Raw genomic sequence first — 14,567 nt, forward strand, 5'->3', positions numbered from 1 at the left:
TCGCCTCCTGATGACCGCACCGGATCGCAGGGATGCGTTTTTTTTCAGCGCGTCGTATTAGTTCTGACGTCGCGAAGGGCGTGAAGTGCCGTGTGACCGTCGGTCTGGTTCAGCAGTGGCCCGGGCGTTCGGCGTTGGGTGTGTTAGTGAGGTCCGCAGTGCCGAGCGAGGATTCCCTCAGTAGGCTCCAGACTCTGAATTATGAAGTAGGCACGTAAAAGGAATATAGGTCAGTGGGCTGCTCCAGCTCTGGGGGGCCCCTCCCCAGCTCCCCCCCCCCCCGCTGGTGATTTATTCATTCATACTCCGGGGCTGTCACGTTGTTATTGTAATCCGGCACCGGCGGATTGAAATTAATAGGTGCCACTTTTTTTTATTGCGTTTTATGGGAAAGCGGTCGGTATTTCAGTGTTCATGTGGACATATCAATTGCCCCTGGGAGTGCGGGGTTGGGGGGTTGAGGGGTTGGGGGGGGGGTGGGGACGGGGGGGGTAGGTGGGGGGTGGGGCCGGGGGGGGATAAGGGGCTGAGACGACTGTGTAAATGTGAAATGTCCTTCCCACGTAATTCCATTACTTGGACAAAGCCAGCAGTCTTCTTCGTAATGGCTGAAGGGGGGGGGGACGGTGCGGAGATGAGGTTAGCGAGGAATTTGTGTGCCTCGCGCGTGGGGGGGCGCCGCCTAACCGTAATCGCTCAACGGCGTCGGGGAACGGCGCGTACTCGAGCCCCCTGGGGGGGGGGGGGGGGGGGCTTTGGAACCGTCTCCGCCCCCGCGATCAATCCGCCAATTATTTTAATAGCGGTGGCGGGGTTAGCCGAGCGTCGGCCAAAGAGGAACGCCGAGACGGTAGCCAAGCCTCCCCCCCCCCACCCCTCCCCCCGGGAAGGTCTTCATTATCCGTCGTCCGGGTCCCCTCTGGGGGGTTCTGGCGCTCGGGTTGCCATGGAAACAGCCGACTGTTTAATTTCGTTGCGGTCTCCGGCCGTAGCCGGGACAGAATACGTGTGGTCCTGACTCCTGTACCCACGGCCCCTTTTAATATGGTTTCTGTCACCCCCCCACCCCCCCCCCCCCGCACTACCACCACCACCACCACCACGTGTGCTCTGCTTTCTGACAAGGGGCCGCTGTAATTCATGCTTAGAATTCCTCCTAAAGGATGAGTCAGACCATTAATAACATTGCATTACTCATTCAGACAGCCCCCCCCCCCCCCCCGCCCGCTGAAAGATATAAAAAGGGACCTGAGGCTCCACACAGAGGCCCGCCCTCCGCCCTGACCCATGTCCTATCCCAGGCTTCCGTACTGCGACGCTACCGACACCCCGTCCTATCAGAGACTTCCATGGTGTGACACCCCCAGACTCTCCATCCTATCAGAATCTTCCATACTGTGATGCTACCCGCACCTTATTGGAGGCTTCCGTGCTACGGTACGGTGATTGTATTTTAGTCGGTTAGCCCGCTGTCGGCTTACCTGTCTGGTCCTGTTTTCGCAGTGCTGCCCACCTGCTCCCCCCTGGACTTCCACTGCGACAACGGCAAGTGCATCCGCCGCTCCTGGGTGTGCGACGGAGACAACGACTGCGAGGACGACTCGGACGAACAGGACTGTCGTAAGTGATTTTAACGTTGCGTCCTTTTTTATTTATTTCTTTGTTTTTGGGTGCCCAGTTAAAAACTTTAAATTTCCCTTGTTTATTATCAACCACAGTCATTTACAAGGGCCTTGTTCTGCAAAACACTCCATGTCTGCTCATATGGGCAAAGGGCCAGGATTGGGGCTGCTTTTTGTTTTAGCGCTGGGCTACTAAAACTAAAACCCGTTCAGAGAAAATTGGATACCCCTGAATATGTTAATACCTGTTTTGTCATACTCATGTCCATAAAATCTTTATTTTAAAAAAAAAAATACTATTTGTAAAAACTTGGCCTCAATATTATTTAGAAGCATAAGATCAAAAATTGCTTTCTCTGAGTGTTTTTTTACCGCAAGGTCTCCATATGCAATCGCTATACAAGGGGTCATGGCTGTAGAAACAGGGAATTTGGAGGCGAAGGTGGGGGGGGGGGGGCTTACCTCTGACCCCGTTTTTGAACACTTCTGCCTCTGTCTAGAGAAATGCTCAACAAGTGTTTGTGACCAAAATAGGCTGCAGCTGGCCTGGAGGCCCCAGAGAAAGCCTGGGGAAACAGCAGCAGGCGTGTAGGGTTGCGTTTTCCACTCATCTCCTCCTCAGGCTGTGCAGGAGCATAAATGTCTGAAGTACGACTTCTGAAGTCCTTCCCTCAGATTCCCTCACCGTCTCTGGGTTTTCCTTCAGCTTGCCAAAACTTCCCTCCGCTTCCCTCTACTTCCCAAAGCTTCCCTTAGAACTCCCTCAGCGTCCCTAGATTTTCCCCTCAGGTTTCCCAAAACTTCCCTCGGATTCCCACTACTTCCCAAAAGCTTCCCTCAGTGTTTCTTGATTTTCCCCTCAGGTTTCCCAAAACTTCCCTCAGATTCCCACTACTTCCCAAAAGCTTCCCTCAGCGTCCCTTCTTCATCTGCACATTCTACCCCAAACGCTGGCTTTGTTTACTCGTGGTCTCTCGAAGTGAAAAAACATTTGGCACAGCTGTAAAACGGGGACGCCGGCGTCCCCAAAAAAAAAGCCGCTTCGACGCCAGCCGCGGCCGCCGCCCGCCCGCCCGCCCGCCCGCCCGCCCGGGAACAGCTGCGAGCCCCAGACGACTTCAGGAGGCGCCGCGTTTGTTCGCGACATTCCGCGACCGCGTTAGCGTAGACGCCTCGCAGGCGCCCCGGTCCGCATATAAATTAATCCACCGCGCATTCCGTGAAAGAGAAGCTCGGACGAACGCGTTCACGCGCCGTATATCGTGTTATAAGGAGTCCTTCGTCGCCTCCATTATTGGTTCCAGATTTTAATGAAACAAGGTGGACGAGCTTTGCAGATATTAAAAATCGGGGCCTCGTAACTTGGCCGGGAATTACACCGACGCGCCGATCGCATTTCTCGCGAGGCCCATATTCCTCGAATTTCCTTTCTTGGCGACGCGTTCCTCCGTATCCTTGATCTATCTGGGCATCTGTTTCAGTTTGTCCCCACCCCCCCCCCCCCCCCTTTGATTCCCCTTGTCCCTCTCAACACCAAAAAATGAACTGCTGAGACACTGGGGGCCGAGGTGAATCTGCCTCAAATCTTTAAGGCTCGGACGCAGAAGAAAAAAATGGGCACGGCGGAAGGTCTGTCCGCCGATAAATTTTTCATTTGTGCGCCCGCGTGTTTCTCCTCCCTTTTGCTTTTTGCCCTTCTGCCCTTAGTTATTATTTCATTATTTTTCATCCCGGAATGTTTTGTTAAATTATTTAACGTGCGGCGAGAGAATTGTTTACGATTCCGCGAGGCTCGGCAGGCTGTCAGTTTCAAACAACGAAGGGGGGGGGAAGCGAGCCTAAAATATTCTGCGCGAACAGACTTTCTTCAAACCGCGCAAAAACTAGGTTACGCTAAGCCGTAAAATATAAATGAGGGCTCGGATTTAAAGGCCCTTGTGCATTAAAATGCAGGTTTTCCCGCGGCGCAATAAGGGAATCGACCAACCCCGTTCCTAGAGCTTCTTTGAATAGGGGGGAACTCCTAATGGGGAGCACTTACATCTTACAGCATAATAGCCCCAGCGAATGATTAGTTCCATACGACCTTTGACCTGCCTGCATGGACTCTCTTGCATGGACGTTCCGCTTGAAGCAACAATCAAATTTGACCTTTCCTCCAGTCGAAGTGAAATGGAGAGGCAGGGGGAACACAACATGGATTGAATTCTCAACTCTAAAAAAAAAACAAATAAAAAAACAAAAAGCACTGACAGCACTGGCTGTGCAGCGGTATCCTTTCAGCATCTGACCTTCCCCGACGCGGGGCACGGGCGACGGTCCGTTTGTGCATCGCATGCATTTCCCACTTTGCATCCGAGCTACTTATTGGTGGGGGGGGGAAAGGAAACGGGTCCCGGATCTTCTTCTTTAATGAAAAATGGATGCGGGCTTTTTTTTTTGTAACGAGGGGGCATCGCCGGCAGAATTGAATTAGACCCGAGGCTGCTGGGGTGCTTTGTCAGCCATAACTCAGAGAAACGAATCAAAGCTGCAGGAAGCCGGTCTCGCAGATCCACCTTTATTAAATCACGGCCGTCCGGACATCCGGACCGATCGATTCAATTCAAAGCGGTCCCAGTCAGTGCATTCCTTTGCTTCACAAAAAGTCATTACGTTGGTTTTTTTTTTTTTTTTTTTAAGGTGACGGTCTATAGTTATACTTTTTGCGCTTTTTAGTACGTTTCACTCCCAGTTTTTTGTCGAGGTTTGCGGCGCGGTACCTAGGCCCTAAATCTTTCAGCCAAGTTCGGCGAAACGTTTTCCAACAGGGAAGGGCCTAATTGTGTGGCACTGTCGGTGACTGGCCCCTGGCACATTTAATGAGAGGCACAACAGAGGGTTTCTGTCGTCCCCCCGTGTTTCTGATGTAGAGCATCTGATCTGGTCTTGGGGGTTAGGTCCTATATCCTCCTCAGACCCAGAAATTCATTTTTGTCCCCTGTAGGTGACATGAGTCTCTGGTCTTAATCTCAAGGGCCAATGTATTTTTCTGAAACCTGCACTACAAGGGACATACAATAAATATAAAATAACATATTTTTGAAAATATCTTCACTGCAGTATGTCGTCCAAGACACTTGTATTATGTTAAAAAAAAAAAAAAAATTTCTTACTGGTCTCAGGGGGATATGTTGAATTTCACTTATGCTGGGTGGATGACTTTTGAAAGACATTTGCGAGCGCGCTTTTAATAACGTTGCATCTCAGACCCAGTGTCATTTAAACTTGAGGTGCGTCGTTGGCCATCCCGTCAAAATAAAAGCGTTTGCTTGAGAAAGGTCAAGTAAAGCAATTGAATATTGATCTCCGGCGGATGGGTCCTCTCTATCTCCTCTTATTTTGACACGTTCGGCACTTTGAACGCTGTGATTTTTGAACGGCGACGGCTCTCTGGCGTCTAATGTAGCCATTTGAGCAGCAGCGTTCGCCTCCTGACACAAGAATGCTGCCGCAATTGACAGGGGGAATTTGAGGAAATGCATTTTCCCCTGGACGCCAGAGAAATCACTAGCCTCGGTAAACCTCGGCTTGTCATTCGAAATCTTTGGGCATCCAGTCCAGAAAAACGGTCCTACGTGTCTGTGAGGGCGGGCCCATCGCTGCCAGGGTAAGGTCACCTGCCTGGATGTGTCGAGAAGACCTCACTCTCCAAATCCATATTTACCGGCCCAACCCCTCCCCAGTCTAACCCATCCCCTCCCACCCAGTCTGCCCCATCCACTGCCACCTAGCCTGCCCCATCCACCCCCAGTCAGCCCCATCCATCCCCAATCTGCCCCATCTACCACATGTTTGCCCCATCTGCCCCATGTCTGCCCAATCTACCCCATATCTGCCCCATCCATGCCAGATCTGCTCCATCCATCCCCAGTCTGCCCCATCTACCCCATGTCTGCCCCATCCACCCCATATCTGCCCCAACCACCCCAAATCTGCCCCATCCACCCCCAATCTGCCTCATTTTGCCCTTGCAATCTCAGATTTCAGAAGGTAGTGTTTTTCTTTTTCCTGCACTAAATAATCCCATAATAGCAGCAGGTAACATCCTTCAGTTATGGCATAATGATTTTGCTCTCTCTCTCTCTCTTTCTGTCTCTCTCTCTCTCTTGTCCATCCTCTCTCTATCCCTGTCTCCCCTCTCTCTCTCTCTCTCTTTCTCTCACTCCCTCTCTTGTCCGTCCCGTTCTGTGTTCCCCAGCTCCCAGGGAGTGCGAGGAGGATGAGTTCCACTGCCAGAACGGCTACTGCATCCGCAGCCTGTGGCACTGCGACGGGGACAACGACTGCGGGGACAACAGCGACGAGCAGTGCGGTGAGTCCCTCCTTCTCACACCCATTGCGGGGGGGGGGGGGGGCGGGGATTTTGGGGGAGGAAACAAGGCCTGTTTTCCCTCCTGCCTGTCACTCGCCCTGGTGTGATCCATTACATTACATTACAGGCATTTAGCAGACGCTCTTATCCAGAGCGACTTACACAACTTTTTACATAGCATTTTACATTGTATCCATTTATACAGCTGGATATATACTGAAGCAATGCAGGTTAAGTACCTTGCTCAAGGGTACAACGGCAGTGTCCTTACCCGGGAATCGAACCTGCGACCTTTCGGTTACAAGCCCAGTTCCTTACCCACTGTGCTACACTCCGTGATCCCAACCCCCCCCCGGGGAGTCCTAAAACATTCCCTGTTCAAGCTCAAGCAGTTGATCCCTTCGGGATACCGATCCGAGCGTACCCCGAAGGCTTTCCCGGGACGGGTCCCGACAGGGCTCCTCAGCCGAGTGGCGTTCGAGGCTATAGAGGGGGTTAATGGGTTAAATGTTTCCTTTCCCCCCCCCCGGAGTTCTCTCCCAAGACATCTGTTTTCAGTTCTCCCGCCAACTTTTCCAGGGAGAGGCTCGCTCGTTTTTCCCCTCTCTCTTCCAATTGAGACGTGTGAAACTCGAGCTTTCGGGTTTCTGGGTGTACGCTCGGAGGCCGGCCGCGGCGGCTCGTGAAGCTTGCGAGGTGTTAAAGGTCCTCCAAGCCCCCCTCCCCCCCCCCCCACCTCCCCCTTGTTTATTTTTCATCCAGGCAAGTCTCCAGGGCTAATAAGCTGGCTAATTGCTTACCAGCGGCCCCAGCCTGGGTGGCTCTACCTATGGGGCCTTCGATATCCTCCTCCTGTCTCCACGACGTGTCGCCACCGAGCGGTCACTCCGCTCCGAGTCCGTGACGCGGCCGCGTTTTTCCTCCTGGTTCTGCCTGTCGACGACCTGGCCGATGAGTGTCACGACGTGACCCGGGTCGGGTGTTTTTTTTAGGTCGCGGTCCTTTTTACGCACAGTCCTGTGCGCCCGTTTCCCTCTGGCTCCTTTGGCAGCTCCCGGGTTCTCCAGAGCGTTCCCGTACGCAGATAGGGCGGGTGGCCGGAGTCCCACAGCCCCTGGCCGTAAAAACCCCACGTAGCCTTAGCTCAAGCTTGGGCTGCCTCTCTCGCTCCAGGGCTTCCAAGCTCCTTGGGCCATCGCCATTCTGTTCCCAAGGATCTCATTTTGATTTGCTAACGGGCTCTTTGTAGATTTTGTGGACGTGTACAAAGTCCAGTGGGGGTTTTGCCAGGCTCTCTAGAACTCAAGGGGGGAACGGCTTGGTTAATTGCTCTGCGCGGATCTTCGTTTGAGGGGTGGGGGGGGCGGGGGTAGTCGAAGCAAACAGATCAAATATTTGCTTCATTCTGGCTTGGAACCAGAAGGTCCTTCTATTTGTTTCCCCTGGAAATCCATGATGAAATTCATTGGGAAAATTAGCAGGTGCTGTGAATCCCAGACCCCGCCTCCCCTGGGTGTCCTGAGTGCTTTCGTTGGAAAGAAAATGTGTTCTTCACGGCCATTTTATTTGTTTATTTCTTTTTTTATTACATTGGGGAAAAAACAATCACCCGCTTGCATGTGAGAATCCCATGACTGGACAGGTGAGCATCCCGTGCGATTTGGGCCTTCCCCGGCGTATCGCGAGTGCAAACCGCCACCGGCGGCTCGAACAAAGCGGGTCCTGTCCTGCCTTCTGTGGGGGGGGGGGGGGAGGCGGTCGGGGGAAGAGTAGTCAAGAGTAGCAGATAAGAGCGGTTTCCATTGAACCCGTAAAAACTCACTCCAGTCTCGTGTTCAAAGAGCAGGCTAATCGGAGTTTAGCGGCGCTTTGGCAGAAGGCTGAGATACTGACCCCCCCTGCAGGCCATCTGTTTTTAACCCTTGGTTTGTTGTTTCCCTCTCTCCCTCTCCACCCCAGACATGAGGAAGTGCTCGGACAAAGAGTTCCGCTGTACGGACGGGAGCTGCATCGCCGAGCACTGGTACTGCGACGGCGACACGGACTGCAAGGACGGCTCCGACGAGGAGAACTGCCGTGAGTCGCCATGCGCCGCTTCGTCTGCCGCCAGCACCCGCCATCCCCGCGATGGGAGACTAATGTGTGTGTGTGTGTGTGTGTATATGTGTGTGTGTGTGTATATGTGTGTGCATATATATATGTGTGTGTGTGTGTGTGTGTGTGTGTGTGTGTGTGTGTGCATATATATGTGTGTGTGTGTGTGTGTGCATATATATGTATGTGTGTGTGTGTGTGTGTGTGCATATATATGTGTATGTGTGTATGCATATGTGTGTGTGTGTGTGTGTGTGTGCATATATATGTGTGTGTGTGTGTATGTATATGTGTGTGTGTGTGTGTGTGTGTATATGTATAGATGTATGTGTGTGTATGTATATTTCCATATATGCACATTATACTTATATACATACATTCAGTATATATATATATATATACACGCACGCATGCACGCACACACATATATATATATATATACTGTATATATATGTACACATATATATAGTAAGGATAAGAAGGACAGGCGGTGGTGTATTCAGAATAGAATGCAGCAGAATAGAACAGGCTTTATTGATCCCCTGAGATTGATTTCCCTACTGGGGATCAGTAAAGTACTGTTCTGTTCTGTCCTGAGCCCGATGATGACATCACTGGAGGCGCGATGTCAGGAGGGCCAGGGGAAAAGTGCGAAACAGCTGGCGGGATGCCTGCCGTGCCTGTGCTGGCGGGAAGCCCTCTGCCGCCGTCCTGGCCCCGCCGCCACCAAACCCGGCCCGCCGGCAGCTGCAAGCGGGGGGGCCTGTCGTTACACGGCGGCTGCCTGCCTGCTCGCTGACGTCCCGTCTCCATTTTCACCGCCTCCTCCCCCCCGCCCCCCCCCCCCCCCCCCCACAAGGCATGAAAGCCCCCGCTAATGCTGCACACAGGGGTCGGGAGGTCGATTTAGCATGCGGTCATCAGAGCGAACCCCTCGGTGACGTCCCCTTCCTACCGCGGTCCGCGAATCGAGGGCCATTTTGGCCCGGGCCGAGCGTCGTGCAGATTTCACGCCTGACTGCTTTAAGCGCGGAGTCTCTGTTCCTACCTAACCCAACGTCAAGTCGGCCAAACGTCTTTCGTTTGCTTTAAACGGCTTGGCAGGAGACGTAAGGCCATAATTGACAATGTGACTCTTGTTGTGCTCTGGTACATCTGAGACTGATTTTGAGCGTTGGCAAGGAACTCTCCACGCTTCGCAGCGAGTGCAATTTTGCGGGAAGTTGGGTTCGTTTTATGCAGTAAGAGGAACTCTCTTTTTTTGGAAGCCTGTTGACGGTCGCTTTCTCGGTTACCATGATCTCTTCCAGCCGCGCGCAGAACGTACCGGTGCTGCAGTCCGTATAAAACTCACCGAGCTCACAACCTCGTTGTAATCTTCAAAGGAACTTCCTGGATGGGATTTACCGCAGGGGGGAAGAAGCGAGGCGGCTTTGGCGTTTTCTTCTAAGGCGCTTCCGAATCGAATCCCGTCCCGAGTGGAATCGATGCAAGCGGACGGAGGGCAGAGAAACCGCTCTGCTCCGCGGGGGCCTGTTTAATAAAGCGCGGCCGCGACTCGTCTCGGCGTAGTACCCTCCTTTTGCATCCCGCGTGCCGACGCGAGGTTTGGATACCTTCGGCATATCGCTCCCATCTCTTCTGGATCAGATATCCCCTAAGGAAGGGATATCCTGTCTTTGCTTAAGGTTGTTTGGAGTACGATAGATGGCAGTAACGAATAGTATTTATACTGAATTTAGCTGCGAGCTTCATCTGAGGTAACGCTATACCTCTCGTGTCATCACTTCCTTCCCATGATGCGTGACGTGTGCCATTGACCGCTTGACCAAGTCGGTCATTAAAACCCACTCCCTGAGCTGACCAGAGGATGATGCAAACCCTCGACTCCATTTCCTCTCAAAGATTATCCCTATCTGTCTGACCCGGGGAGTTTTTCCCTTGCCACCCTGGTCACCCTCGGCTTGCTCTTGTGGACGTTTAGGCCAGGGTCCACTGTAAAGCACACCGGGACAAAGGTTCGCACGAATGCGCTGTGCAAATAATTTCGATTTGACGCATCGTGAATGTGGCGACCCTCGGGGAGCAAAGGAAGAAACAGCAGGTCTTAAGAGCTGAAGGATTCCCCGCCCTTGAATAATCCCAGTAAATTGTCCCATCGTTGGTCCAGGAGGCTTATGGGTAATGAATGCTTGCCGCTCAAAGTGAGGACCCCGCGCGCGCAGAGAAAAGCCGGGAGCTACGGGGATCTCCCACGCCCCGCTCGGACGGACGGAGGGTCAGTTCGGCTTTCGGGTCGGCGGTTTCAGAAAGGGGGGAAAGGGCGACGAGGGGGGAGGGGGGGGGGGACCACCGCTTTCTTTTCACCGCCAGCCCCCCCCCCCCACCTTCTTCAAAAAATGAGCCTCTCCGGAGGACTTCAAAGCAGGGTTCCATGCTGTCAGCTGGCTGAAGGCTGGGCTTTCATCTGCGCGGATAAAGGATCCAGGCTGCACATAAGTGCGGACTGGCGCGGAGCTCTGGGGTTTAAAGTTTGGTGCTCTTTGACGGGGGGGGGGGGGGGGGGGGAGGGGGAGATTTCTGCGGTCCCTCCCCTCCCCTCCCCGTTCCTGAAGGATAAAGTCTCCAGCGCGGCTGTTCTCAGCGACAAGTGGGGGATGAAGACGGATGTCGGTGGCATATTTGCTCCAGTTTAGACGGTCATTTGAAACCGGCGTTTAGACGTTGATTTGTTACTTGTTTACGCTACGAGGAGAAGGTGGGATGGGCGCAGTAGCTAAGTTGACCGCTTGTTGCCTTTGACCACTGATGTCACAGTGACTTTTCCCATCTTATTTCTGGCAGTTGATGGCCTTTTCAGAGCACTGCGTCCAAGTTTTTGAGCTGTGAGGGCGACACTCTGGTAGCTGAGTGAAACATTTGATTGGTTTGCATGAAATGTCAGCGAGGGTTATTTGCTGTGAGCAATAACTAATTTACTTTGAAATTATAATTTTGCTCGCATATATAAATTGGACTTGGCACTTAAAATTCTTCTTAAGTCAAATGACATGGAAAAATGCTAATCAAGTATGTCTTGGTCAGTGGAAAAGGTTTAAGATTGATTTGCAAAGCACAACCTTGTGAGCCTTGCAAGACTGAAGTTTGACAGGATGCATCAAGCATTTTTATGTCAAACTTTTTTCCCCCTGTGGTTTTATTTTATTATCGACCAGTACAGGGTGTCTTGTAAACAGACAAGCGAATAACTGTTTGTGTGAGAAATGTGGTGCTGGGAAGCAAGATTTATGACCAAATCCTAATTTATCTATTTTGGATAAATCCAGTAGGAGTAGCTCCCCTAGAATGAGAATCCCGTTCACCTGAGCAATTTATTGGGGCTGTTCTGACAGACCATTCGATTGCCTGAATCGCATAAAAGTAAATCAAACGGAGGCTTGTTTTTTTGTCTGGCCAGCTGTGACTGGGAGTGCGTGCAGCAGTGGAGCGCTGTTAGCTTCGTCTCGCGGGCGTTCCTAACGGCCCTCCCTTTCACACTGTTCTTGCAGGCCGAGTCCAGTTGGTGGCGCTCAACTGATCTTGGATCAGGTCTTTTAGTCCATTTTGTCTGGGCACGCCGGGTGGGGCTGTGTGTAAAATTAGGTAAAGCGTCGTAGGCGGAGCGGTTGCCCGAAATTTAAAGGAACACTGTGACAGATGTGACATTCTAAATTAGCCACGGTTAACGAATTTGAGCTGTCAGTGTTCACATTGTGCTTCGTGTATTATTTTTGGACGAGGTGCAATCATTTTGGCGAAATGACAACACGTCCTCACTGCTGGGTTTTACGGAGTTACCCTCATTTACGAAATGTTATCTAGGTCTACTTTGAAAGAAATAAAAGGCCTAATCCATCTTCAGTCACTTTAAGGTGGACTGTTCACTAGGTGCCTACAGGTTACAGTGAGATAATAATAGTAGACAATTAAGCCGCTATTTGTGCCCTTTAATGAAAGCAATTGTGCGGTTTGTAGTCAGATCTTCCAAAATAAATAAATAAATAAATAAATAAAATAAAGACGGTTAGCGCTGGCTAATTATCCGTTTAAATCTTCCAAATCGACCGATGATGCTTCTTTCTGGTCCATTTCAAGACAGACAGGTACGTTTTCAAAGGCAGCACAGGTGCTCGCTGTTGAATTGATCCTCTCTTTGTGGAGACTCAAAGGGTGCTCAGCTCACGGTAACGTTTGAACTTATTCAGACGCAGATGCTGTTAATGGGTGAATGGATGGCCACCTTCGGAAAAACAATTTTTAAAAGCACAGATGAAGAAAAGCAAATATTTCGATTCCTTTAAATAGCGGGCAAGCACAAAAGAAAAACCGCCGTCCTCTTTGTTCAAAGAAGCAGGTTATTTTTTTTCACGGTTGTTCGGTACTTCGTAGGATTACTTTGTTTTCATAAGGCGGTTGCCTTGCAGCCTGCGTTTGTTTCAATAGTGCCAGCTGCATTAACCAAAGGCGCCAAATTAAAGAATGTTTCGGGCTTGAAGAATAAGACGACAGGGTGCATGCCTCTTTTGTCTGCGTCTCTGGATTGAAGGGAAGGCTGGCACCTTAAAATGTAATTGGTGCGCGGAGTAACCAAGGTGAAAGCAACTCTCAACATCTGTCTTCCATCAGGACTGAATGTATTAATTTGTATGGATGTCCACCCGTGCCGCGGTGACATCGTAAGAGTCGTTCCTGCAGAACTCGTCTGAATGCGGGGTCGATATGGTCTGGTCGCCGAAAAGTGCTGTTAATGGGAGCCACGTTTTTATTTTTATGTTTTACAGCGCGCTGAGTCATTGGCTGCTTTGAACTCCCGAATCATAAACTTGGGTTGAACTGACACATCGAGCCATGGCAGGGATGCACAGGCCAGCTGCTCCTATTTATCCTAATTCATTCGCCGGGTCAAAAATACACTTTAACTCAAAGCGTTCGCTTATATTGTATTATAGGCTACGTGCAAATATTTGTTCATTGTGTTCTCCGTGTTATATTTGCGTGGGAGCGATCGCGTATTTTGCATTGCTGTTTCTCTGCTGTAATACAGCTGTGTGATAGCCTAAATCAGTCTCAGTGTGTTAAATCAGCCTCCATCTGCGCGTGTCAAAAATCACTCCGTGTACGCATGCGAGATAAATCTCACTCTCTCTCCCTCTCTCTGATAAATCGGTCTCTCTGTGTGATAAGCGAGTCTCTGTGTGTAATAAATCAATCCCAAGAGGTTAGTGTCTTGCCCGGGATTTGAATCTGCGACCTCTGGGTCGTGATGTAACAGGGCGCTAAGCCTCCGTATTTGCGTCTTGTCTCCGTTCGCAGCCTCTGACGTGCTGACGGCCACCTGTAGCGTGGAGGAGTTCCAGTGCGCCTACGGACGCTGCATCCTGGACATCTATCACTGCGACGGGGACGACGACTGCGGGGACTGGTCCGACGAGTCCGACTGCTGTAAGGCCTCCCGTCGCTCCCCAGCGAGTCCACACCGCCTGGTTAATCCTGTCAAATACTGACTTTAAAGACCACAAACATCTCTGTTGTATATAGTACATCTTGCCTGCATTTTAAAATATTCTAGTAACAGTTTGTCAGTTGCATAGATACCTAAAATAGGCGCTCTGGTGTTGTCAGCCTATCAGATGGTAGTTATTTGGGTATTATATTATATTCCTTTCAGATAAAAGTCATTATTCACAGTGGAACACAGTCTCTGAAATGCTGAACTGCGCATTGAGATTTCAGTAAGAAATTATTTTACTCATGTTTTGATGAATATAGACAGAAGTGCTACCACCATGTGACTTCAGCCAGAGCTGGGATTGCCCGCCAGTGATTAGTGGAATGTTCTCTGCTGCTGTCCGTGGTCAGAAAGTACAGGAAAGCTCTCTTGATGAGACCCCAGGAGTCTGAAAATTAGCGTTTCCTTTATTGATCATTAGAAACGACATCACCGAACATTCACGCTCAGTGCTGCCGCAGTAGCACTGAAACACAACTTAACGGCGGATTAATGGTGTTTCAAAGCTTTCCTGCGACCATTTCTGGGTCTGGATAATTTTTTCTTTATCCAGGTACTATTTTCGGTTGTACGGTACGTTGTGTCCAGTGATTTTTGAGACGGTGAAGTAGATCAGCAATCTCATCTCAGGTTTCATCCAGTCCTGATTACTGGGGACGAATTAGAGTCAGCAGTGCTACTGGCCCCCGTAGGCCTGTTACGTCAGGTTCTTCCATACACGTCACGCCCGTCACATGGCAGCGCTGGACTGCATGCGCCCAGACCGCGCACACGTGTTGGCGGTTTTGGCCGACGGGCTCTCGTAAAGAACGTGCCGGAAATGTCGGTGGTCTTCACCGGGGAAGTGTGTGACCTGAGGCAGGCGCCCGGAGCAGGACATCTGGACAGCGTCCAGGTGCTCGGATGCCAGATTGTTAGGGAGGGGTCTCGCATTCCCCCCTTCCCCTGC

At 51.1% G+C, this 14,567-nt stretch overlaps 1 protein-coding gene across 2 annotated transcripts in view; it reads left to right on the forward strand.

Moving 5' to 3' along the window:
* Positions 1–14,567, forward strand: part of LOC118215678 (low-density lipoprotein receptor-related protein 4-like) — a 116,306-nt gene that overhangs the window by 60,142 nt on the left and 41,597 nt on the right. For both annotated transcript variants that reach the window (XM_035396621.1, XM_035396622.1), the window contains exons 3-6: positions 1,504–1,620; positions 5,863–5,976; positions 7,936–8,052; positions 13,423–13,551. In XM_035396621.1, the coding sequence (XP_035252512.1) occupies positions 1,504–1,620; positions 5,863–5,976; positions 7,936–8,052; positions 13,423–13,551 (477 nt within the window). The remainder of the gene's footprint in view (positions 1–1,503; positions 1,621–5,862; positions 5,977–7,935; positions 8,053–13,422; positions 13,552–14,567) is intronic.

This window comes from Anguilla anguilla, chromosome 16, assembly GCF_013347855.1.
Source record: "Anguilla anguilla isolate fAngAng1 chromosome 16, fAngAng1.pri, whole genome shotgun sequence".
In the NCBI taxonomy this organism is placed as follows: domain Eukaryota; kingdom Metazoa; phylum Chordata; class Actinopteri; order Anguilliformes; family Anguillidae; genus Anguilla; species Anguilla anguilla.